Source organism: Siphateles boraxobius, unplaced genomic scaffold (assembly GCF_051911475.1).
Source record: "Siphateles boraxobius isolate OS27281-9 unplaced genomic scaffold, OSU_SipBor_1 6, whole genome shotgun sequence".
NCBI classification, from domain to species: domain Eukaryota; kingdom Metazoa; phylum Chordata; class Actinopteri; order Cypriniformes; family Leuciscidae; genus Siphateles; species Siphateles boraxobius.
In genome coordinates this window covers 17,623,999-17,646,542 of record NW_027509186.1, presented here as the reverse complement: position 1 = coordinate 17,646,542, position 22,544 = coordinate 17,623,999, and the positions used below count along the sequence as shown (strand labels likewise).

Below are 22,544 nucleotides of genomic sequence, written 5' to 3'. Positions count from 1 at the left end.
TTGACAATACTTCGAACGTCAACAAGAAGTGACGTCCCCCAACATCGCTTAGAGCACCTTTAAAAAATACTTCATTTAACTTCATGTGTGTGTGTTTGTGTGTGTCCTGATAAATCCTACATTATGGGGACAAAATGGGAAAATTGTTGGTCCCCATGAGGGAAACAGGTTATACATCATACAGAATGGTGTGTTTTTCTTTTCATCTAAAAAGGCAGAAAGTTTTCTGTGATGGGTAGGTTTGGTATAGGGCGATAGAATATACATTTTGTATAGTATAAAAATCATTAGGTCTATAAAATGTTGCCATAGAACATGAAAACACAACATGTGTGTGTGTGCACATAAAATATAAACAAAATTAATTGTTTTATATTTGGAGAATGATATCATCTCCGCATCGATTTTACAACATTTAAAATCCCTAGTTCTGGCCATGTCCAAAAAGCCAATCCGATGTTGATTCTAGTTTTATTACAAGCTCTGTCGCGTTCTCTTTTTGGGAGCAGACTCTCCTCTGTTCGGGTTTTTTAAAACGCGTGATTCCCCTGAGGTTTGAGTTTAAACTGCTTCATGTCAATCTTTCTCACTTCCTGTGACAACTAACCTCTGACAATTCCACACCATACATGCGTCAAAGCAGCCGGTGCAACTTTTCTCTATTTACGGATATGACGAGACACACATGGGTGAGTGTACGTAATGTAATGCAATGAGTGTACGGGCGAATGTACACAATTTCCTGCGAAAACCATCTATGTCTAAAATATAAATACTTATTAATGGCTTACCATGGTAAATCAGGGTACGACACGATTTCAAAACACGTTTTGAAAGAAGGATTGATGATGTATTAATTCGTCATTCACATTGTGTTTATTTTGAAAAATAAATTGTGATTTAATTAACACATTATTTGTCTTATTTGGTTTTATATGACCCTTAAATGGTTTTGCAAATGTTGAATTGATGGCTAAACAGAAAAATTATAAACACCTAGAAAGTGATCATAGTTACATTAATCAAAACAACAAAAAGACACACCAAAAGTGCTCTGGAATACACAAAAGAGTGAAAGAATAGGGAGGTGTTAGATTTGATGGAGGACTTTGATTCACTATTTAACTGGATTAAGTCTGATTTAATCAAGCTATTTTTAGGTGTTATTAGGAAGTAAGTTTATATGGGGTTATCAGAGCTGAAATGCTTGTTTGACTGGCTCTCCCACTGTCTCTGTATCTAAACATGAAACACACAGGAAAGTCTTGCTGATCTTTCATCGGAACAGACACTGAGTCAGTCAGTTTGCATTAAAACTGGAAAGTTAGGCTCACTAAAGAGCAAATATAATATAGACAGGCATGCAGGGTCATGTTCACATGCATTGCTTTAGAGTCAAAACTTTGTGGAAATGTGCTTGAATAAAAAATACCTGTGACCTTAGGCAGCAAATGAACCATTGCTAGAATACAGGCATAGATATTTTCACAAACACACAAAGGTGGCTTCCTAAACAGCCCTTCACAGAATAGGAGGAAATGGGTGGCAGTCCCGTTGCAGGATTACATCCCGTTTAAAGCACCGCACACACACCAGGATAAAATAAAAATTATAATAATAGTGTATATTATTCTCATTAAATCAAATGACTAAAATTTGTCAAGCCATTTACTTCAATGATAAAAAAATAGTCTGTTTGCAGTAATGAGCAAACAATGATGCAACTATCTCAAAAAAGTTCCTGATTTAGATTTTCTGGGGAATTGGAGCAACAGACCATTATGGGAACAGATATGCGTGTGTGTGATGGGGCTGTAGAATGCATGTGAAATCAACTGATACGATTCCTAAGTGTGTTGCATAAAACTAGATCATCTCAGGAAGTTCACACCAGCACTATTTAGCCATTGCTAGGATACACCACTGTGACCACACGGCTGATCAGTCAGCACTCCGATTGGCTTAGTTCTCTCTCTTGATGACATCACGTTGTTGCCGGGTGAAATTGAACTCTGCTGGCAGGGAAGAAAAAAGACAACTTGTAAGTTTGGGTTTGTTTTTCAACCAGGCTCCATGCTGATTTTCTCGGCTTAAGGGTTTAATGTTTAAGGATCGCCACAGAATTTGCTGACTTACTGCTACAACGCTGCTGACATGTCCTGCTTTTTAAAAAAATCCCTAACTTTCTTAAGTAGAAACCTTAAGTTTAGTGACATTTTGCAATCTGTCCGAACAACAGAACGTCACAGCATGAACAAGTTTATGTAGGCCTGCATTCATTTCATCTGAACTCTGCAACTTCAGTCTGAGATCAGCGGAATGTTTTTAGTAGCACCCCGTGGGCCGCCTTCGTGAACCCATGGCCGAAAATCCTGCGGGGTCTGGCTCCCGTCCACTCCGTCTGATCATGGCCATTCCGCTCTGTCAGCAATTCCCAACTCTATTCAAGGCTCCTGTTCGCATGCACTGTAAAAAGACAATTGTTGAGTTGCGTTGCTGCATATGCACTCTAGACAATGATTGTCTTGAATTGTTTGAGCAGCCATGCTTCTTTTTCCTAGAAAATAAAAGCAGTAAATGCATTTAGAGTGAGATAAAACATTTTATTAGAAAAAAATGATAGAGACAGTGACATCTAATCAGACGTCCTGATGCAATACACTGTTTTATTAGAGGTTGTGTATAGCCTATGAGCCATTGATCTCAGCACAGATATTTCATTGGGAGCTGTTAAGTCCTAAACTGTTCACCCCCTGCCTTCATATATAACAATTGAATGGATTTAACACGAGGCTACTGTGCGTGAAAAATTACAAGGCCTTTCTTAGAATGTTTTTACATTTTTGATATGCATTATGCAGCACACTTAAAGTGGGGGGTAACATGTCTGGACAAGAGAGAAAAAGTTGGAGGGGGAAGTGGCTCATGGAAGAGAATAGGGGGAAGTCCGATTCTTTTTAGAGAGTTGATTCTTTTGGTTCAATGAACCGGTTCGTTTAATCATCTCAGTCTGAAAAGGTTTTAAGGGTTCGCACGTTTTCACTTTGCCATGTTAAAATGCTGCTAGCTGCGGTAAACAATAGCCTACTGTCATTATTTATTACATTATAAAAGAGTCAAAATAGTTATGTCTATTGTTGTCGATGTGCGCGATGAATTGGTTAACTTCTCACGCGATTAATGTTCGCATAGTCTAGCACCAAGCCACGAAATGTTGCCTTTTTGTTCTAACGTTAATGATAAAGTAATCTTATTAATGAGTAGTAATATTAATATGAATTATTCTCAGCGCGTTACGAATCGGTTCACAAGAACGATTCACTCTGGAGTCGAAGCGAAAGAGGCCAGCTGAGGGGGGCGTGTACTGCACGTTCATGCTGAAGTTGGACACTTGGAGAGCTTTGCGCACTGCGAAGGGAGACACGAAGGGTTACGGAGGGGTGTCCAGTCCTCCTTCAGGTCTTGATCGCCCATAAAGGAGCTGTCAGCTAACATGCCCAGACCAGTACATCGTCTCTAAAACCTGGATTCAGCTCTTCGCCTGGTTTAAGCTTGCCAGAATGAACGAAAACGCAGATATCTGCAACCACTGTCGGAACATGATCAGAGAGAAGGTAACGTTGTCATCCGTGTGTCTAAAACTGTTTTTCTGCATCCGTTTCGGCTGATTGTGTTATTAAAATATGAATGAATTTGATCCTGATGTTGATCTTGGTGATGGGAAGCTGCATTGGGTTGTGCATGAGTGGGCTATTACACATTTCTCATATCTCTGGCGACCCCTGAGATGTTTATTTAGTCACCTTTACATATTTAAATAACTTGTAGGCCTATATATTTTAGTATACATTTCATAGTAGATGTTATAAGTTATTTTTTTATTTTATAGATAATTGGATTAGTCGTTTTTTCAACTATAAATATAAATATGTATATTTTTCAGTGTGTGAGTGTATATATATATATATATATGTGTGTGTGTGTGTGTGTGTGTGTGTGTGTGTGTGTGTGTGTGTGTGTGTGTGTGTGTGATTGTGTGTGTGCATAATAGATTTTTTGCAACACTTTTAAATAGACAGGTTTAAATAGTTTAAATGGTGTGCTTTTCTTCAACATGTTAATTGTATTTTATAATTGAGGCCGACTAACTTAGTGACCTACTCATCTCATCTGAAATCATGCTATCATCTCTCTCTCTCTCTTTTCTTTGGCTGGAATATGTTATTTTTAGCTTTCATTAATCATGTTGAACACATGTGACCTACTTCTGCTCTGCACATCTTCTCACACACACCCTGCCAAAAGTTGTTGTAAGTCAAACTGGACTTTAAAACAGAAACACGAACTGGGATTTATCAGATTGAACTATTGGCTGAAGGCTTGCGAGTTGTTTGTTTGATCTTCCTCTCTCTTGCAGCAGGGAGCAAATGGCTATCCTGCGGCTGTATGCAAACCTGTATTTTGAGTGCATGACAGTGTGTGTGTGTGTGTGTGTGTGTGTGTGTGTGTGTGTGTGTGTGTGTGTGTGTGTGTGTGTGTGTGTGTGTGTGTGTGTGTGTGTTTGGAGAACTCTTGTTATATGAGAAAGGTTTAAGGGGTTTTTGGTCACTTTGTCATGTCGAGAAGGTTCTTCACTACCCGTTTCCCTGGTTGTGATAACTCTCATCAGCAAATAGCTAGTCTCTTCTCACCTGTTGCTCTAGCTGGTTGGGAACATTCAGTTCAAACTCATCTCTGTCTTGTCTTAGCCTGCATAAGTAAAAAATATATATAATCAGAGCCGAATTAGAACCAATTATTTCCAATTATTTGTAAAAATTCCACAAAGAACGTTTTATTCTCTAGTTCCTTTATACCACATGTATTGTTGCATTAAAGGAATAGTTCACCTAAAAATGAAACTTTTGAAAAATGAAAAAATGAAAAATGAAAATGACACATACAACTCCTTTGTGTTCTACAAAATGTTTGAAATGGCATGAGAAAATTATGACGGCAGAAATCATGTCAAACAAAAAACCCAGAAATCATCTGAAGAATAATGTCCTAACACTTTCACAAACATTTTCTAACATGCTTTGTAATCTTATAAGCCACTCAAGAATCATACTGAGTGATCATTTTCTCTGTTTATCACCCTGTGTTGGTTCTTTTTTACACGTCTTTATTTCTGTTTGCTGTCACACACGCTTCAGAGAACAAGCAATAATGGCTCTATTGTGGATTCTGAACAGTAACAAAACAGACTTGCTTCAATGTAACCAGTTTTGTATATATCAATGTTTTCTTGCTTGAAAGAGAGACGGACAGAAGCTCCATATAAATTGTGCAGCCAAACTGAGTTTTGCTGATTCAGCATCTGACACACTTCCTGTTCCTCCAGCTGGCGTGTGCGGTGGCGTGCCATAATTGACCAATGAATCGTACTGCCCCATTACCACACAGTGTCCCGCCGTCGGGAAGAGCATCAGTGCCTGTACGTCCTGTAGTCATGTTTGAGCACTGATCTGTGGGCAGACATCGCCATTATAACTACAAATACTCAAACCACTAATTGAATGAGGACGCAAGTCCCGGCCGGGGACATTTGTCATGGTGCCACTAGGCGTCTGCTCAAGCAAAACTAAAACCTGTGCATTCTGCCAGTGTTGCATAATCTTTTATGAGTTTAATGGCATCATTCAAGGGACACAGATGCTGACGCAATCAAGTGATCACCAGGGAGAGGATCCTCATGAGAGAAAGAAAGGAAAATGTAGTTAAAAAAACATGAAAAATTACTTTAATGTTTTAAAAATGTATATTTGCTTTTATTTACAGAGCATTTTTTATTCATTTAGTTTATTTAATGTGCAAGCAACTGGTGTACAATAATGCACAATTATTTTATAATAATGCAATTTATTTCATTAGTTTCGGAACAAAAATGTAATCTTTGGCATGTAACTCGCACCATTTGTGCTACAAGATGATACCAAATAGAGATCAGTGCTATTTTAGTATTATTTATATACTATTATAGTATTTATTTATTATTTTTTATTAAGTTATAAATTATTAAATAAATTATTATTATTTAATTATTTTGTTTTCATATGAATTTTAGCTTTTGCCATTTTTATTATTTTTTAAATAAATATTTTTATTTAGCTTTGTTTTTTTTCCGTTTTAGTAATTTTAGCATTTCATTTACTTGTTTGATTAGTTTGTTGCCAAAAATTAGAACATTTCTTTTTAATCTAATATTTATATTTTTATTTTATTTCCATAACAAATATGGTTTTACTGGTTTAATCCGAAACACATTTTGACTGCTCTATTATTAATACCTTTATTTCCCCATAAATTACACATCATCCTCAATTCAATTTATCCTTGATCTTGATGAACTGGATAAAGTAATCCCCAGTAAACCGCTCCATAACAACCCTCCGTTCTCATCATTACATCCCGTTAAAAACTTCACTGGAGATCAAACCTAATCCTAATCCTCACTGAGACGCTGAATATTTGTTAACATGTCTCTCTCTCTCTCTCTCTCTCTCTCTCTCTCTCTCTCTCTCTCTCTCTCTCTCTCTCTCTCTCTCTCTCTCTCTCTCTCTCTCTCATACAGTTTATGTCTCTCTCTTCAAACTCAGTCAGGTTAGGCCTTTATTTGTTCAAACTAAGCACAAAGCAGACTTATGTAACTACTGTATTAGTGTGTTTATGTGTGCTTTTTTTCTACACATACCTATGCTTTCATAGAGACAAAGATTTCTGCACTTTCCCCCAGAACATAGAACACACAATCAAGCTCTGACAGACCCACTTTTTTCTCCCTCTCTCTTTAAAACACACTTACGGTTCTGGCATCTATGGCTGAAGGCAGAGCGCCAGGTCTTGGAAGGGAAGGAAGCATATAGGGATTCCTGGACAGCCATTTCAACTCAAAAGCTTGACTGGTCAACACTGCGAAGGGCTGGAACAATAGCATCCTTTAATATTGAATACATAAAACCTGACATGTCTATGGGCGAGACGAGAGTACTGACTGTTCAGACACATTCTCTGTAATCCAGAGTCCATTTGAGCTTTTTTAACAAGCTTTTGTAGATCAAGGAGTGGCTGTTAAACGTTTAAAACCACAACCTTGATTTTTATGAAATGACCTGTGCATACAGTACAACCATAAAAAACACACTTGTAAAAATGAACTCAGCAACCAAATTAAAATGGTTTGGGTGGTAACCTTAGATTTGCAGTATAGTGGGTTTTATGTAACCTTGAAAATAATAGTTAAAGTCATGAAATCATAGTTCTACTGTGCATATTCTATTATGTTTTCGTGGTAATACTACGATTGTAAAAGTAACCGAACTTGTGCAGCCAAATGATAACTATAACATTAACGATAAAGATAGTTCTAAAAATCTAACGTAGCAAATATAAAAGAGTAGCAGAGTCCTCAACACAACCAAGGGCACAGAGAAATCTCCTTATCGTTATCTGTATCGTTGGAATCACTTTCAGGACGATTTTCTCCAGCTGATGAATGATAAAAAACAGATAAAAACACTGACAGCCAATCAGAATCCATCCTGCTTTAATGCATTTAAAGTGAAGCATAAAAGTGACATACGACAAAACTGCAGCATGTGGTTCTAATGAACAGAACATTATCATCTGTTGGTGTGGACGCTAATACAGTTATAATTATTGTTATCTTTATATATAGTTATCTTTATAAATGTAATCTTGGTGTAAACGGGCCTAATAGTAAAAGAAAACAAAGGGTGCTCATATTTTATGACAAAATACTAGTTGCTAAAGTTTGTTAGTGTGTACAGTTTCTTTAAAAAAGATTGCAAAAATACATTAGTAAAAGTATATTTGACATATATTATGGTCAACTTTTGTAAGGCCTACATTTTTTTTATATTAATGATCATTTTTTTACTTTTACCAATGAGTAGTTCTTTCCACACTTCAATTGAATGGATAACATGACATTTTTGTTATCATAAATTGATATTTGGTTCTTTGTCAATAGCCTTTAAATATATTTATTGAAACGTATTAAAGAGTATTCAAATGCGTTCAGACGTCTATCCATCCATGGACACTCATGCTGCTGTTATGACAACAGAACCGTTACCATGGTGCCACAGAATGACAGTCTCAAGCATTATCAGTGCTGATAGTACGCTGTCCTTTGATTGACCAGGAGCATTGATGCGTTTTCATGGTGCAGGTCACACTGGTCACAGCGCCATGTCAACATTTCTGTGTGTGTCAAACAAGTGGGGATGGCCAATCAGTGCAGCCTCGTTGCAAATACACACAAGCATTACATTAAGCACATAGAACAAATTAGTTTCACATATTCGGAGGTTCTCCTTCTGTCTTATCCATATCTGTTCTCTCTTGCTTTATATGTGTGGCTTTGATTATTATGTAACAAAAATACACTCCCACAAGAGGGTAAAGACGCTTAATTAAAATGTACACTACTGAACGAAACAATTTTTAATAGTTTTACTTTGCATTACCAACAATGGTGTGCACTGTGCAAACACTGTGAATGTGTTTCAGTTGAGTTGCTTAATGCTGGAGGCCTCTCTTTCAAAATACTTTTCTGTATTTTTCCCCTCCTCTGCCCTCCCTCTGTTTGCCGCTTTCCCGCTTTCTTTGCACAGTCTATTTACTCTCTTTATTTTATATGTAGTGTCTTGTTCTTTTTCAACAGAGCAGTGGATGTAAGAAACCAACAAGCCCCAAAACAAAACTCTCCATGTATTTTGTTGCTCAATCTTTCCTCTCACAGTTTTTTGCATCCTTGCAAAACAACTTGACTGCAAATAGAGAGGAAAACACATGTTTGAGCACCTTGTGCATCAGATTTAGTGTCTGTGTCCGTGCAGAATCTTGGTAGTTCCAGGTTAGTGTTTTATAAACAGCACAGGTTTACAGCAAGGCCGCAGAGTGGAGGCAAAACACTTTTGACCGCAAATACAACACCATTTGTGTATTTGTGGTGGTTAGGGTTAAGGGGTGGAATATGCTGAACAAACACAAACCATGAAGAGGAGGAAGGAAGGATAGATAAAGTGTAAGAGAGGGTGAGAATGACAGGGAGAGGTTTGGTGTGTCCAGTCCTCGGGCCACTGAACTGAAGTGACCCTTACACGCTTGGCATTATAGAGAGTTTAGCGAACACACACACACACACACACACACACACACACACACACACACACACACACACACACACACACACACACACACACACACACACACACACACACACACACATAGATAAAACACAAACACAGCTTTCCTGGAACTCCTTACCTTTCACTGTAACAGGAACAAAACACTGGCAGAGACTTTCAAAATAAACCCCAGCAGGGAGACTCAAAAGCAACCTGTCAAAATGTTCTGGCCTTTAAAATATATACATAAACACACTATTAAATACTTTTATCACATTATCTATCTGGGAATTGACTTTACTTTATGCTTGTTAGACAGTTTTTAAGGTAGTAGTGTTTCTAATAATTATTGCTTTCAAACAAGTTTTCACCTGTCTGCCATTGGTTGAATAAACAGATAGATCCGCCCCCAAACGCACGCCATTGGTTGAGCAACTGTTGCTGTGCAGAATCTAGCTACAGATGGCTTAACTTTTAGTTCTCTCTGCATATTAACCTGAAATTGGCTGAAATAGTATTTTAACATAAAAATACACACTTCAGTAAAAATAATAATAATAACTGAATCGTATTGTCTGGATATTTTCATCATATTCATCATAAATGTTCTTGTTTCTCAGGAAAAAGGAATGAAGATGTCAAGATGCATATCAACAGGACCAAGCTCATTTATTCCAGAAAATGAGGTAATACTAATAACAAAATATTATAAGTTGCATTTCTTGGTTCAGAGATGATACAGTGGTTACACCATTACACAAAACAATTTGGTTTTTTTTGGACATATACCTCGGGATAACCATGATCTTTTAGGGTTAGTAGGATTTTGTTTTTAATGTAAAAAAAAAAAAAAGAGATATCTTTATGTTAACCAAGGCTACATTTATTTCATTGCAAAATTAAACATTAAAACTGCGAAATATTTTTACAAATTAAAATAATATTTTCTATTTTAATATATATTAAAATGTCAGTTATTTATCCAAAGATCCGAAGATGATCCGATTTATCCAAAGCTGAGTTTTCAGCATCATTACTTAATTTGTCCTGCTTAATATTTTTGTGTATACATTGTACGTTTGTTTCACGATGCTATGATGAATAAAAAGTTCAAAAGAACAGCATTTATTTGAAATTTAAATCTTAACGCGTCCTTACTAAATAAAAGTATTAATTTCTTTTGAAGGGTTCATACATAGTTCAGCTCAGATACTGTAATCGTTCTTTCTCGAATCAGCTGGTGTTCATTTCACTTTTGTTTTGAGTTCAGCCAGTTCAGGAGATTTTTGAATCCGAGTTAAGCGTGCCGGGAGATCTAAGAAAGTGTATTTGGATTGTAAATTGAATTATAGCATCTGTCCCTTCGTTGAATTAAGATTAACCTGAGCCAGAGTTCAAATCTTTCTTGGCTCTGATTCATAGAAGGCATATTGGTGCCTTCTCATATTACAAAATCAGACAAAATTTAGTTCTATACACCACATATTTAATTTGCATTAGTATCTGACCATAGCACTTTTATGTAAGGAAAAATATAGTCAATATTGTGCACTGTTGTGAAATGTCCGATGTTCTCATCCTTAACCCCAGATCCTAGGAGCCATGCCTCTGAGTGACTCCACAGTGATGTTCTTAGAAGAAGAGTTCAGCGGGCGCGTGGACAACCTGACGCAGGTGATGGGGCTCCACCCGCATTATCTGCAAGCCTTCCTGCGCTGCCACTATTACCTCCTGAGGATGGACGGCCCCCTACCACTCCACTACAGACATTACATCGCTATAATGGTACAAACGCATACAGAAACACTTTCAAGTGAGACTTTATTTAAATGGAACAGTTTCATGAGTGTTTTTTGTCTGTATTTTGCAGGCTGCAGCGCGGCATCAGTGTTCCTCGCTGGTGTGTCACCACATGCAGGAGTTCGAGCAGATAGGCGTGTGTTCTGATTGGCTGAGAGGTCTGGAGTTCTGCCCGCAACGTCTCCGCAACCTCAACGAGATTAACAAGATCCTCGCGCACAGACCTTGGCTCATTACAAAGCAACATATACAGGTAACACACTAGCGATCTTGTTTATTGCTCAGCATTCTAACTAATTATTTTAGCATTATGCAATCATTATGCAACAATAAACATTTCACATCTTGTAAATAAAAGCATTGCATTTTTAATCCAATTTTCTTAATTCTTTGTGAATTATTATTGAGTTATTGAGTTATAATATAATGAGAATTATTATATTATATGAGTTATTTCCTACTTATGGACAGCACTTTGGTCCATTTTAATGGTTTTGAAAGTGCTTTATAAATAAAGGAGTTGAGTTGAGTTGAGTTACTGAAAAACCTAAACTAAACTAAAAATAAAGTTTATTTAATAATCAATTAGGTAATCAACACTCCAAATAAAATTTATATGAGTTGAATGTAAACATTTAAATTGCATTTTTTATATTACCTTTTTATTACGGGTAACATTTTACAATAAGGTTTCATTTGTTAACATTGGTTAATGTATTAACTAACATGAGCTAAAAAAGAGCAATACATTTGTTACAGTATTTATTTATTAATCTTTTTTAATGTTAGTTAATAAAAATCCAGCAGTTCATTGTTTGATCATGTTAGTTCACAGAGCATTAACTAATGTTAACAAATACTTTTGATTTTAATAATGTATTAGTAAATGTTGAAAGTATTTTTCATTCATAGTTCATCTCAACTAATGTAGTTAAGTAATGTTAATTAATGAAACCTTAGTGTAAAGTGTTACCTAATTATGTTTCTACTCCAATTTGTTTTTTAAATATAATATTTAAAGGGTGGCCATAAAAAAAATCATGATTCAGTTTTATTCAAACTAATTTATTCAAAATGTATTCAAAAATAATGAAGACAACAGGTTAAGTAAAAATATAATGGATATGTAATATAGTGCATATATTTAACAAAATTCTTCTCTCTAGAGTTATTTTTTTGACAATTGGACACTATGGACAGCTATGGACACTGAATGACATTTCTGAGATTAATGTAATGATATGCTAAGTATTTTCTATCAAATGTGAATGATCTTACACTCATTGTTTCTCAGGCTCTGGTGAAGACAGGAGAGCACAGCTGGTCTCTGGCAGAGCTGGTTCATGCTGTCGTACTGTTGGCTCATTTCCATGCCTTGGCTAGTTTTGTGTTTGGTAGCGGAGTCAACCCTGACCCTGAGGTCACAGAAGTCAACGGTGTCATGGACGACCTTTGCCCTCTAGCCATGGCGGCTTTATGCACCTGTCACCTAACAAACGGCAACCAAGCCAACGGGAACCCCCTGCGTAACCCTAACACTGGGGTAGGAAAACATTACAGAGTATCCATGTTAGGGATGTGACTGAATAGTTTTTATGGTTCTTTATGCAAAATGTGATGTGAAATATATACCATATATTGTATATAAAATGACATTTATTATATATAATAATTTGTTGTATTATATATATATATATATATATATATATATATATATATATATATATATATATATATATATAAATGCAATTCATTATAATATACATATATTTTAAAATGTATATATATATATATATATATGCAATACATTATAATATACATATATTTTAAAATTGACAAGTTTTATGACATTCATCTGCATACTAATTCTATGCATATTCAGGGTTTTTATTTTTTTATTTCTTTGGACAAAAGTAGCATGAATTTTTTTTAACTCCATTGTTGTGTATTATAGAGTGAGCTGGAAGCACTGATGGAGAGAATGAAGCGATTGCTGGAGGAGAGAGAAGACGATGATGCGTCAGAGGAGGAGATGTTCACTCGCTTTGAGAAAGAAAAGAAAGAGAGTCTTCTGGTGGTGTCTGCAGGTATAACAATACAGATACTTTTTCTACCTGTCTACTTTTTGTCAATTTATACTATTATTCATATTTTCTGACATAATGATAATATTACATGCTAATGAAATCTTAAACTTTTAAATATCGTTGTTGTCTGGCAGAAACCTTGTATCTCCATATTTCGTCACAAATCATTACTATTGGTCACCCTTTATGTCTGTCTTGGGATTTTTTTAAATATATAACCAATGAAAAGTATTAAAAAGTGCTTGTGACCAAATATATATAAATGCTTTATGTATTTGAGGATCGGACAAGTGTGTCTAGAATTTGTCGTAGAGTCACAGTCAATACTGTCTGAAATTGCTTGTGTATCGTTTCGTCTTAAACATGAGATTTTGGTCAAATGTTGTAGCTTCAGTAAACTTTATAACCCATAAATTTATGAAAATGTAATGCGATGCACTTACTGCCTCAGATGTGGCCGAAATTCACTGGTCAAAAACCTCGTAACTCCATTTGAGATTGATTTTGGTAAAGTATTAAAAAATATAATGACATATGCAAGTGTCTGACCACATATAAAGCCACAATATAAACTTTGACAACAGAGGTTTATCCATTTCCTGAATATTTTCAGTATTCCAAGTAGCGTTTTTGGAGATATAAGGTCGACACCAATTATACGTTTGTACTAAAACTAAGATTGTTGTAGTAGTTGTGTGTAAAGTGGGAATTAATATTACATTACCAAAATGAAAAATTCTGCCATCATCTGCTCAGCCAAATGTTGTTCTAAACCTGTATGACTTTATTTGCCATTCGTCATCAGTGACGCCAAACCAAGCACGAATTGGAAGTATTGCTTGAAAACAAAAAAGGATCTTGCAATCTTTTGTTTTGTGTATATTGTATTAAAATATTGTGATTTGCATATTCAGGGTTTGATGAGGAAGTGGTGCCCCTTTCTCCCGTGGCTCGGTTTGTAGACGACCCGTCGTTTGGATACCAGGACTTTGCACGACACGGAGAAGACAACCCACCCACATTTAAAGCACAAGTATGACAACTACCCTCACGTATACACAAAAACAGCATTTTTCTTCAATACCCTATTGAGAATGAATGATTGATCATTCTATCTTGTTCACTCTATAGGACTACTCATGGGAGGATCATGGTTTCTCTCTGGTCAACAGACTGTACTCTGACATTGGTCACCTATTGGATGATAAGTTCAGAACGGCATGTGATCTGACCTATTACAACATGGCCAGTCACGAGGGGGTGGACACCAGCATGCTGCGCAGGGCTCTCTTCAACTACGTCCACTGTATGTACGGCATCAGGTACGTCCACGAGTGTGTAATTTGCACTCATAATACATTCGATTTTTTCAGTATTCCAACTTTAAACTTTTTTTCAAGTTAGTTGCCAAGGCAAAAGTTCACACTAGCCTACTGTCTGCATACAGGTAGTAGTATGTATGACCAGAGCGCCCCCTAGTGTACTAGCACAGTGCAACCAGGAGCACTGATGTCTAGCTCTTTACTGCCTAGTATTGAAAGATGAACATGTGTTTTCATTCTGTGCGTCTGCAGATATGATGATTACGACTACGGTGAGGTGAATCAGTTGTTGGAGCGCAGTCTGAAGGTTTACATCAAAACAGTGACGTGTTATCCAGAGCGAACCACTCGCCGCATGTACGAGAGCTACTGGCACCAGTTCAGACACTCCGAAAAGGCAAGTCATATCATCATGTGAAATACTATTAGCATTCATTTTGCTCTAAATATGCTGTTATTCTCAATTAACTTTCTTTCCTTTATCCAGGTTCATGTGAATTTGCTTCTAATGGAGGCTCGAATGCAGGCAGAGCTGCTCTATGCTTTGAGAGCCATCACTCATTATATGACCTGACCAATCAGATGTCACCAATTATATGACCTGACCAATCAGACTTAATCTTTTAAGGGGTCTGACCAATTGAACCTCACCCACAATATGACCTGACATTATTATTATTATTATGCCTAAATTTAACCAAACAATTCTTTTCCCCATAATGGAACATGTCATTATCAATTATTTCTGCATTCTGAATTCTTACAATTGTGTCCAAATTTGTGTATACCTTTTCATGGATCGCTCAAAATGATAACTAAATGAAGGAAATTGAGTATAGAGCATTCTGGGTATAATCCCAAACTTCAAATAGGGATGTTCTGGCATGTTCAAATCATTCGTCATAAGAATTGTGGGTGGGCAGCAATGACTTTACCTGGATTCAAATGTAATCCTTAATGGTCAGAAAAATCCCCTTGGACTTGACCTGATCAATCAAACGACATCATTATGACATCATGACTTGACAAATCACATTTTAAGTGCAATACTTTCTAACTGAAATCTCATTTATACTTTAAGCTGAAATACTGGAGGACTGAGTTCACATTTTTGAAACAGGAAGTTGTCATTTTTTTCTTTTTTGCACATTTGATAAAAAACTGTATTTTGGAGAAAAAAAATACTGTTCTCCTTTTGTAATATCATAAATGACAATAACAGAATGTGAGAATTTTTTTCCTTTCTTTAAAAAAAAATCCCTGTGCCTTTTTTCATTCTTTTTTATTTCAATTTGAATGTATTGTTTAGATTTTTTTGTAATTTGTTTCTAGACTTTTTTCAGATCAATTTAGTTTGGTTTAGTTGTTTACCTGGAAACTAAGGCTTTTGTAGCATTATTACTGTACTATCAGTCCTTTATTACCATATTTCCTTTCAATCTCAGTGTTATACTTTAGATAACAAAATTCATTTTTTTAATTATACATTACTGCCACCTGCAATAGCTCTACTAATCACATCTTGTGACTTTATTTCTGAATGTGTGAGCATGTCTTATTTCTGAAAGTCTGTCAAAGTGTTTGCACACCTGTTGCGCGTCTCTTTGCACTAGTGTGCCTCTGTGAAAGAAAACTGCACACGAGCGAGAGAGAGTTCATATGTGTGAGTTAGTGTTATGTGCAGGATTGCCTGTAGGGAGCGACTGAAAACTAACTTCTTTTGATACTATTGATGTGATCATTACTGTCCATCAAAGCATTTCTCAAAGGTTTATTTATATCGCTTTAATCATTGCTTCAAATTTGCACAACTCTAATCCAGGTGCAGCATCAGAGTCCTTTAAAAAAAAGAAAAGAAGATTGTGTCTGAAAATAAATGTATACTGAAAAGATAAGCTTTAGTTTATAGAATGAGCAAAGTGTTGCTAGTCTTATGGATAGTGCCTTATTATTGTTTAGAAACAGGTTATGATTTAGTAATTTAGTCGTAGGTACACAAGAGATTGTTACAAATGTAGGTAAATCTGTCATCAAAGTGCCTTTCAAACTCAGCTGTAGGCGTTAGTAAGTGTACGCAGCAGATTTAATGGAAAAGCTCCTGTGAAAAATGGCCGTATGTGTCTGCTGCATTTCCTACTTGTGTTAATTCCGATCAAGGTAGTGCTATGAAGCTTTCATGTTCTCCGCTCGTCATAAATTTATACATTTCCAAAATGGCAGCACTGGAACTTCTCTCCACCTGTATGTTTCAATAAAGTTTCTAAACAAATTCAGGCTATGAGTGATGGTTTTGCAGCCTGATTTTGTGTGTGTGACAATTTTCTGGCTGAAGGGCTAAAAAGTATGTATACTGTTGCAAAATATGCAGCAGGTGAAAAAAAAATGAAACTCATATTTGGCTATTTAACATATTATAGTAGCAGCAGTGACTTTCAGTGTGACATTTATATATATATATATATATACACACACACATATATATGTATATATTTTTTATTTATTTATTTAACACGCAGGACAAACCAGATGCATTGTTTAAAGTGTAAATGCACATGTGCTAATTTTCAACACCTGTCCATAGGGCCTTTTAAAACAGATAAAAAACACATTGTTAAACAAGACAAGGCACATTTTACACATGAGAACAACTTTGCCCCGATTTAAGCGACTGTTTGAGCTCTCTGGCAAAGATGTTAATATGGTTCTGCAGTTTGAATCCAATTTGGAGAGAATTCCATAGTGTAGCCCCTGTGAAGGAGAAGCTAGACTGACCAAAAGATTTTCTAAACTTTGGTAGCACACAATCCCCACTAACTGAGGCTCTGGTGGAAGGTCTAAAAGAGCCCTGACGCCTCTCTATGAGGCCAGAGAACAGTGTTGACACAAAGTTGTTCAAACATTTAAAAGTCAATTTCAAAATACTAAAATTTACAAAATTTTCAAAAGTAAAGAAAGCTTGTGCTTTTGTATGTTATCACAATGATGCCATATCATTCTTATCAAATATCTTAATTGCCTGTTTATATAGAGAAGTGACTGTTTTCAAAGTGGACGGTGATGTTTGTGACCATGTTGTGATATAGTCGGACAAATGTGAAAAAAACATTGCATGGATAAACAATAAAGCCATGTGATGTGGCAACTCTCCTCTAATAAAGCGAAAACAGTTTAGATTTGATTTGACTTTCCTACAAACATGGTTTACTTGACTTTGAAACTTTAGATGTTTGTCCATGATTATGCCCAAGTATTTCGTTTCATGAACCTCATGGATGGGTTCATGGTCTAGATGAACTTCAAAGATGCTGTCAGAAGGTTTTATGAACATTTAAAGTTAAATGGGACAGCTGAAGCCATTTTGAGATGTTATGTAAAGCCTGTATTAACTGCTGCCCAGCCACCGCAGTTGTTTTTGATGACACATGAATAACTGTGTCGTCAGCATAAAGCTGGCAGTTTACACCCTGACAGCAATCTTGGAGATCATTTATATACATTGAAAATAACAACGGTCCTAGAACTGACCCTTGGGGCACTCCTAAGTCATTTGGACTCAGGTTGGATTTAACAGTTCCTACTTTCACACATTGTTCTCTACCCTCCAGGTAGGACTTAAACCATAACAGAGCTGCATTTGAGAATTGAAATTGCTGTAATTTCAGCAATAAGATACAATGGTCCACAGTGTCGAAGGCCTTCTTCAGATCTAAAAATACAGCACCTACGACATTCCCTTTGTCCAGTGAACCTTTGATTTGTTCCAACAAGAAGCAGTTGGCGGTTTCTGTGGTGTTTTTGACTGAACCCAAACTGCCGGGGATGCAACAATTGGTTATTTTCTAGATGTTCTATTAATTGCTCCGCCACAATTTTTCCAGCACTTTGGAATCGACAGGAAGAATGGAAATAGGGCTGTAGTTGCAGGCTTGGTCTTTATCGCCTGACTTATAAATTGGAGTAATTACAGCAATCTTCCAGCTCTGTGGGACTGTTAGTTTTCTATTGACAAGTTCATAAGGTTAGTAATGAGATTGAGTAAACTACTTAGATGTTTTTTAATTAGAGCTACATTAAGATTATGTATGTCTCTTGATGTAGAATTTTTCATATTACAATAATTTTCCTTACTTTGTCACCTGAAACTTCTCTGATTTTTAAAGAATCTGTACTGCTAAGCTGAACTTTGTTCTCAAAAGTTAATTTGCCCTTGTAAGGTTTAGCTAGTAAACTGATTCAACAAAAAATTTGTTGAACTTGTTAGCAATTGACTGGTTGTCATAAACGTAATTATCATCAATTTTAAGGCAATCTGTCATTTGATGGTTTTTCCTATTAGAATTTGTTAATTTGTTTATATGTTGCCATAATTTGGAGCTACTTCCATTTGCTTCTTCTATCATTTTTATGAAATATTTTGTTTTTGCTTTGCGCAGCTTACTTATAACTTTATTCCTGAGACCAGTGAAAATTCGATGGTCAATATTATTTCTAGTTTTTAAAGACTTTTCAAAGTGCAAGGTCACGATTTTAACCAAAGGTCAGCCATTAATCAAATGTCGTCGTTACACCACGGAAGATAATTTCTTGGTTTTCTTATCCAGGTTTTTGTATACTTATTACACAATTTAGTTTAGTGACGAATTTAGATGCACTCAAGTTTAAATCAGTCTCTGCAGTAATACTATTCCAATTAATTTGGTTTAACTCATTTTCAAAGGAATTTATTTTTGCTTTAGGAATTCCTGTTGTTTCCGTTTTGTTCTCTGCTTTATTATGATTAATGAAACGCTTTTTAGTTAACTTTCTGACAACTAATGTCATGTTATGATCGGTAAGCCCTGTGATTAGGTTATAAGTTTTAGTTATTCTTTCTGGTCTATTTACAAAAATCAAATCAATCAATGTTGCGCTATGTCTGTCTATGTCTATAATTCTAGTAGGTTTGTTTATTATTTGCTTATATTTGAACTTATCCATCAAAGATTTCAGCTTTGTTCTATGTTGTTTTTCTCCTGCCAATTTATATTGAAATCACCCATAATTATACATTCAGTACAATTGTCAATATTCAATAAAAGACTCTTGAAATCATCATCGACATTTGCTCCATGTGAAGGTGGATTATAAATGACAATTAATTTAAATTTCATTGTTGGAGACAAAATTACATTTAGCCCCAGGCATTCCAGTTTCATAACAAAGTTAACTTTCTCACACTTCAATGTTTCTTTGATGTATACTAGCACACCCCCACCCCTTCCCTGGTCCCTATCTCTCCTTTAACACTTGAAGCCAGGTATGTCGATTAGGTCTGTAGGAGTGGATGGATTTAGCCAACTTTCAGTCACACACAAGTAATCCAGGTTAGAGTCAGTGAACAGTCTATTAATTTGATCTATTTTTGGTAAAATACTCATATTAATGTGTCCTCCCAAAATCCCCTTTGGTTTTGTAATCTGGGCATGATTTACAGTTTGGAAAATCAACCTTTTGCGCTGCCCGATTTGGATTTTTGGACCTTATAAGTTGCCGTCGTATAAGTATATATATATATATATATGCAGTTTATTATTATATGCAGTTTATTATTATATGCAGTTTATTATTACCTGAAATATTTAATATTATATTATTTAGTAATAATAATAATATAATTTAAATATTATTTATTACATGAACTGCAGGAAATTGTAAGTGACCTGCAAAAAAGTATATACAGTATAACCCCTCAATATATACTTTCCTTTAAACATTTATTTATTATATTTCTACACAGTTTATTTATGACCTGCATTATTTATTATTTCAATAATAATTATATTTTATTTTTATTTTATTTAAATTATATTTAAATTATATTTTTTTACATGAACTAAAAGATAAATTAAAAGAAATGCTGACTAGTTATATTCCCTAAATCAAACACATATTTCAACCTAAAAAAGGAATAGAAATTTAGTTTACACAACAGACAAGTTAACCTTTTTGTTATTTACTTTTTTATTTTATATATATTCTTATATATTTATTTTCTCAGTGCATTCAGCAAATCAGTCAAGACAAATTTCCATGTTATTACTGATCACTGATAATCATGGCCATGTTGGTCAATGACTAGGGCTACTGACAGATTCCACACTTCATGTAGCATCCAAAAAAATGATTCAAATGTATCCAAGTTGTGGCTTTTATTGGACCTTCAACAGGCCAACAACAGCCCCATGTGTCACTTACAGCTGTCTCAACTTACTCTCAAGCATTTGATTACGATTGTCCAGATACAGGGTTTGGCATGGTGATGTCCGGCAGCAGATGACAGCTCGTAATGATGTCAATCTTCTCAGACACTGACTTAAGGTCCTCTAGAATGAGTCTAATGCTGTGGGACGCGTTGATGATGCCTGTCTGAGAGTTGTTGAGATGAGTGGTGGCCTGTTTTATGTCCCTGGCAGCGTTCTGGTACACCTGTTTCAGGCTTTGATTGATGTCAGTGCACAGTCGCGCATTGCTCTCCAGCAGTTTCTGCTGAAGTAATGAGTTAAAGCGACCCGAGTCAGGTCTGGACACAGGCGATGATCTGTCCTCCTGTCCGAACACTGTCGCAGGTGTGTTTCTGATCACGATGAGAGGAGGCAGATCTTTGCGGAGAATCTGCTGTTGGCTTTCAGAGGCCAGTCTGCGCACTCTCTCCTCCTCATCCTCGCTGTCGGTCTCGGACGCTTCTCCTGCCACCTTCATTCCTGATGATGATGATGATGATGCATGGACAGGAGGGGCAGAGGTGATGTACACTTCATCATCCGAATCAGTTTCTGATGCTTCTCCCTGTACCACGATTTGGAATTTGTTGCTTGCCATGATTGCACACCTGGAAGATACATGTTTAAATCAGTTGATTACTCAGAAAGCTTTACCATGGTATAGTTATGGTGTCAGTATACATTTAAATACCATGGTATTTTTAATGTATAGCACGACATTACAAGATTACCATTTTCATATACTACATACATTTACACTGTATTCTAAAGTACTTAAAGGAACATCATAGCACTTCCATGACAAATGTCCTTAAATGGTATTTAGGCTATTAGCTAATACAATACGCATTTACGTTTTGCTGTAAATTACTTTTAGTTAAATTATTATTGTTTAACGCGTATGTTTTAATATTAATTATGCACAGTAATTGTACTGTAAAAGCGATTAAAACCAAATGTGTCTTTTTCTAACCTGCTGGTGTTTGTATCCACAATCCAAATGTCATAGGATTTGTCACGAGAAACCAAAATGAAGCAGGAAGCAGGAAGAATTTTAAAATAAAAGTCCATCAGAATCAGAAGTGTGTACGAATTCAAAATAAAGGTCCCGAGAAATATGTGAAAATAATAGAATAAAATAAAAAATTAAATTAAATAAAGTAAAATTAAGTAAAGTAAAATAAAATAAAATTAAATTAAGCGAATTCAAAGTATAAGCCTAAAGAATCAGAAGTTTGTGAGTAAAGTCATGAGTGAATGCTGGTTGTGCTGGTTAAATTAGTCAAAGCAAGGAATTCTAAACAAACACAAATTAATTAAGGAAATAAACAATGTGTGTGAACAAATAAAAAAACAAAAACAAACAAACAAAAAAAACTTTTTGAGGGTAAGCAAAAACCGCACCGTTTTTGTGTCTGTCCCTTTAAATGCAAATGAGCTGTAACTCCCGGCACATAGGGCTGAGCTTCAACAGCTTGCCCTCACACATGCACTAAAGACAACTTTTAGCCTTTTATGGTCAAACCAGAGTCAGACAATGATGGAGAGACTCAAAAAGAAGTGACAACATGTAGAATGCAACAGGAAATTTCTGAATGGTTAGTTGATGAATTTATGTAGCTTGTGTAGCTATCTTCTAGTCATTGATTAGCCTATTCTGTCATAATAATCTATAAATCGCGTTCCCGGGGGCGGGTTTATGTAAATTTTAGGGAGGAATGTTGTGTAATCCCTACCAGCTGTTTGTTGTATATGGAAGTAAAATAATGCCAAATGTTTTTGAAACAAAAAGCCTGTTGAATTGCACAACTTGAAAAAAAATATGCATTGCATTAACCATACTTGCATTTTAATGCATTGTATTTTTAGGACTTGCATTTT

At 35.7% G+C, this 22,544-nt stretch overlaps 2 protein-coding genes and 1 long non-coding RNA gene across 5 annotated transcripts; 1 reads left to right on the top strand and 2 right to left on the bottom strand.

Moving 5' to 3' along the window:
* Positions 1–2,336: 2,336 nt before the first annotated feature.
* Positions 2,337–9,411, bottom strand: LOC143715975 (uncharacterized). Of its 2 annotated transcripts, none has more exons than XR_013195925.1 (3): positions 9,334–9,411; positions 4,692–4,749; positions 2,337–2,466 (listed from the first exon to the last, which is right to left on the bottom strand). It is a non-coding gene; the product is annotated as an uncharacterized LOC143715975 (long non-coding RNA). The 2 variants fall into 2 exon arrangements; XR_013195926.1 differs by lacking the exon at positions 2,337–2,466 and adding an exon at positions 2,478–2,557.
* sesn3 (sestrin 3) lies at positions 3,326–16,672 on the top strand. Its single transcript, XM_077207971.1, has 10 exons — positions 3,326–3,614; positions 9,815–9,880; positions 10,785–10,979; positions 11,065–11,247; positions 12,289–12,537; positions 12,949–13,081; positions 13,996–14,114; positions 14,213–14,403; positions 14,656–14,800; positions 14,891–16,672. Exons 1-10 carry the CDS (start codon positions 3,561–3,563, stop codon positions 14,975–14,977), a joined length of 1,422 nt encoding a protein of 473 aa, XP_077064086.1. The 5' UTR covers positions 3,326–3,560; the 3' UTR covers positions 14,978–16,672.
* Positions 16,673–20,373: 3,701 nt separating this feature from the next.
* bloc1s3 (biogenesis of lysosomal organelles complex-1, subunit 3) lies at positions 20,374–21,855 on the bottom strand. 2 transcript variants are annotated; one of them, XM_077207907.1, is made up of 2 exons: positions 21,637–21,855; positions 20,374–21,271 (listed from the first exon to the last, which is right to left on the bottom strand). In XM_077207907.1, exons 1-2 carry the CDS (start codon positions 21,732–21,734, stop codon positions 20,668–20,670), a joined length of 702 nt encoding a protein of 233 aa, XP_077064022.1. In that variant the 5' UTR covers positions 21,735–21,855; the 3' UTR covers positions 20,374–20,667. The 2 variants fall into 2 exon arrangements, with proteins under 2 accessions (XP_077064022.1, XP_077064023.1); XM_077207908.1 differs by lacking the exon at positions 21,637–21,855 and adding an exon at positions 21,415–21,509.
* Between the last annotated feature and the right edge of the window lie 689 nt (positions 21,856–22,544).

What these genes read in the sequence shown, in the direction of transcription:
- sesn3 (XM_077207971.1), top strand. Translation starts at nt 3,561, where the DNA reads ATGAACGAAAACGCAGATATCTGCAACCACTGTCGGAACATGATCAGA. An exon ending in TGCGTAACCCTAACACTGGG is followed by an intron (nt 12,538 to 12,948) that starts GTAGGAAAACAT and finishes TGTGTATTATAG; the next exon opens with AGTGAGCTGGAAGCACTGAT. An exon ending in TCTTCTGGTGGTGTCTGCAG is followed by an intron (nt 13,082 to 13,995) that starts GTATAACAATAC and finishes TTGCATATTCAG; the next exon opens with GGTTTGATGAGGAAGTGGTG.
- bloc1s3 (XM_077207907.1), bottom strand. Translation starts at nt 21,734, where the DNA reads ATGGACTTTTATTTTAAAATTCTTCCTGCTTCCTGCTTCATTTTGGTT. An exon ending in GTGGATACAAACACCAGCAG is followed by an intron (nt 21,272 to 21,636) that starts GTTAGAAAAAGA and finishes TGTATCTTCCAG; the next exon opens with GTGTGCAATCATGGCAAGCA.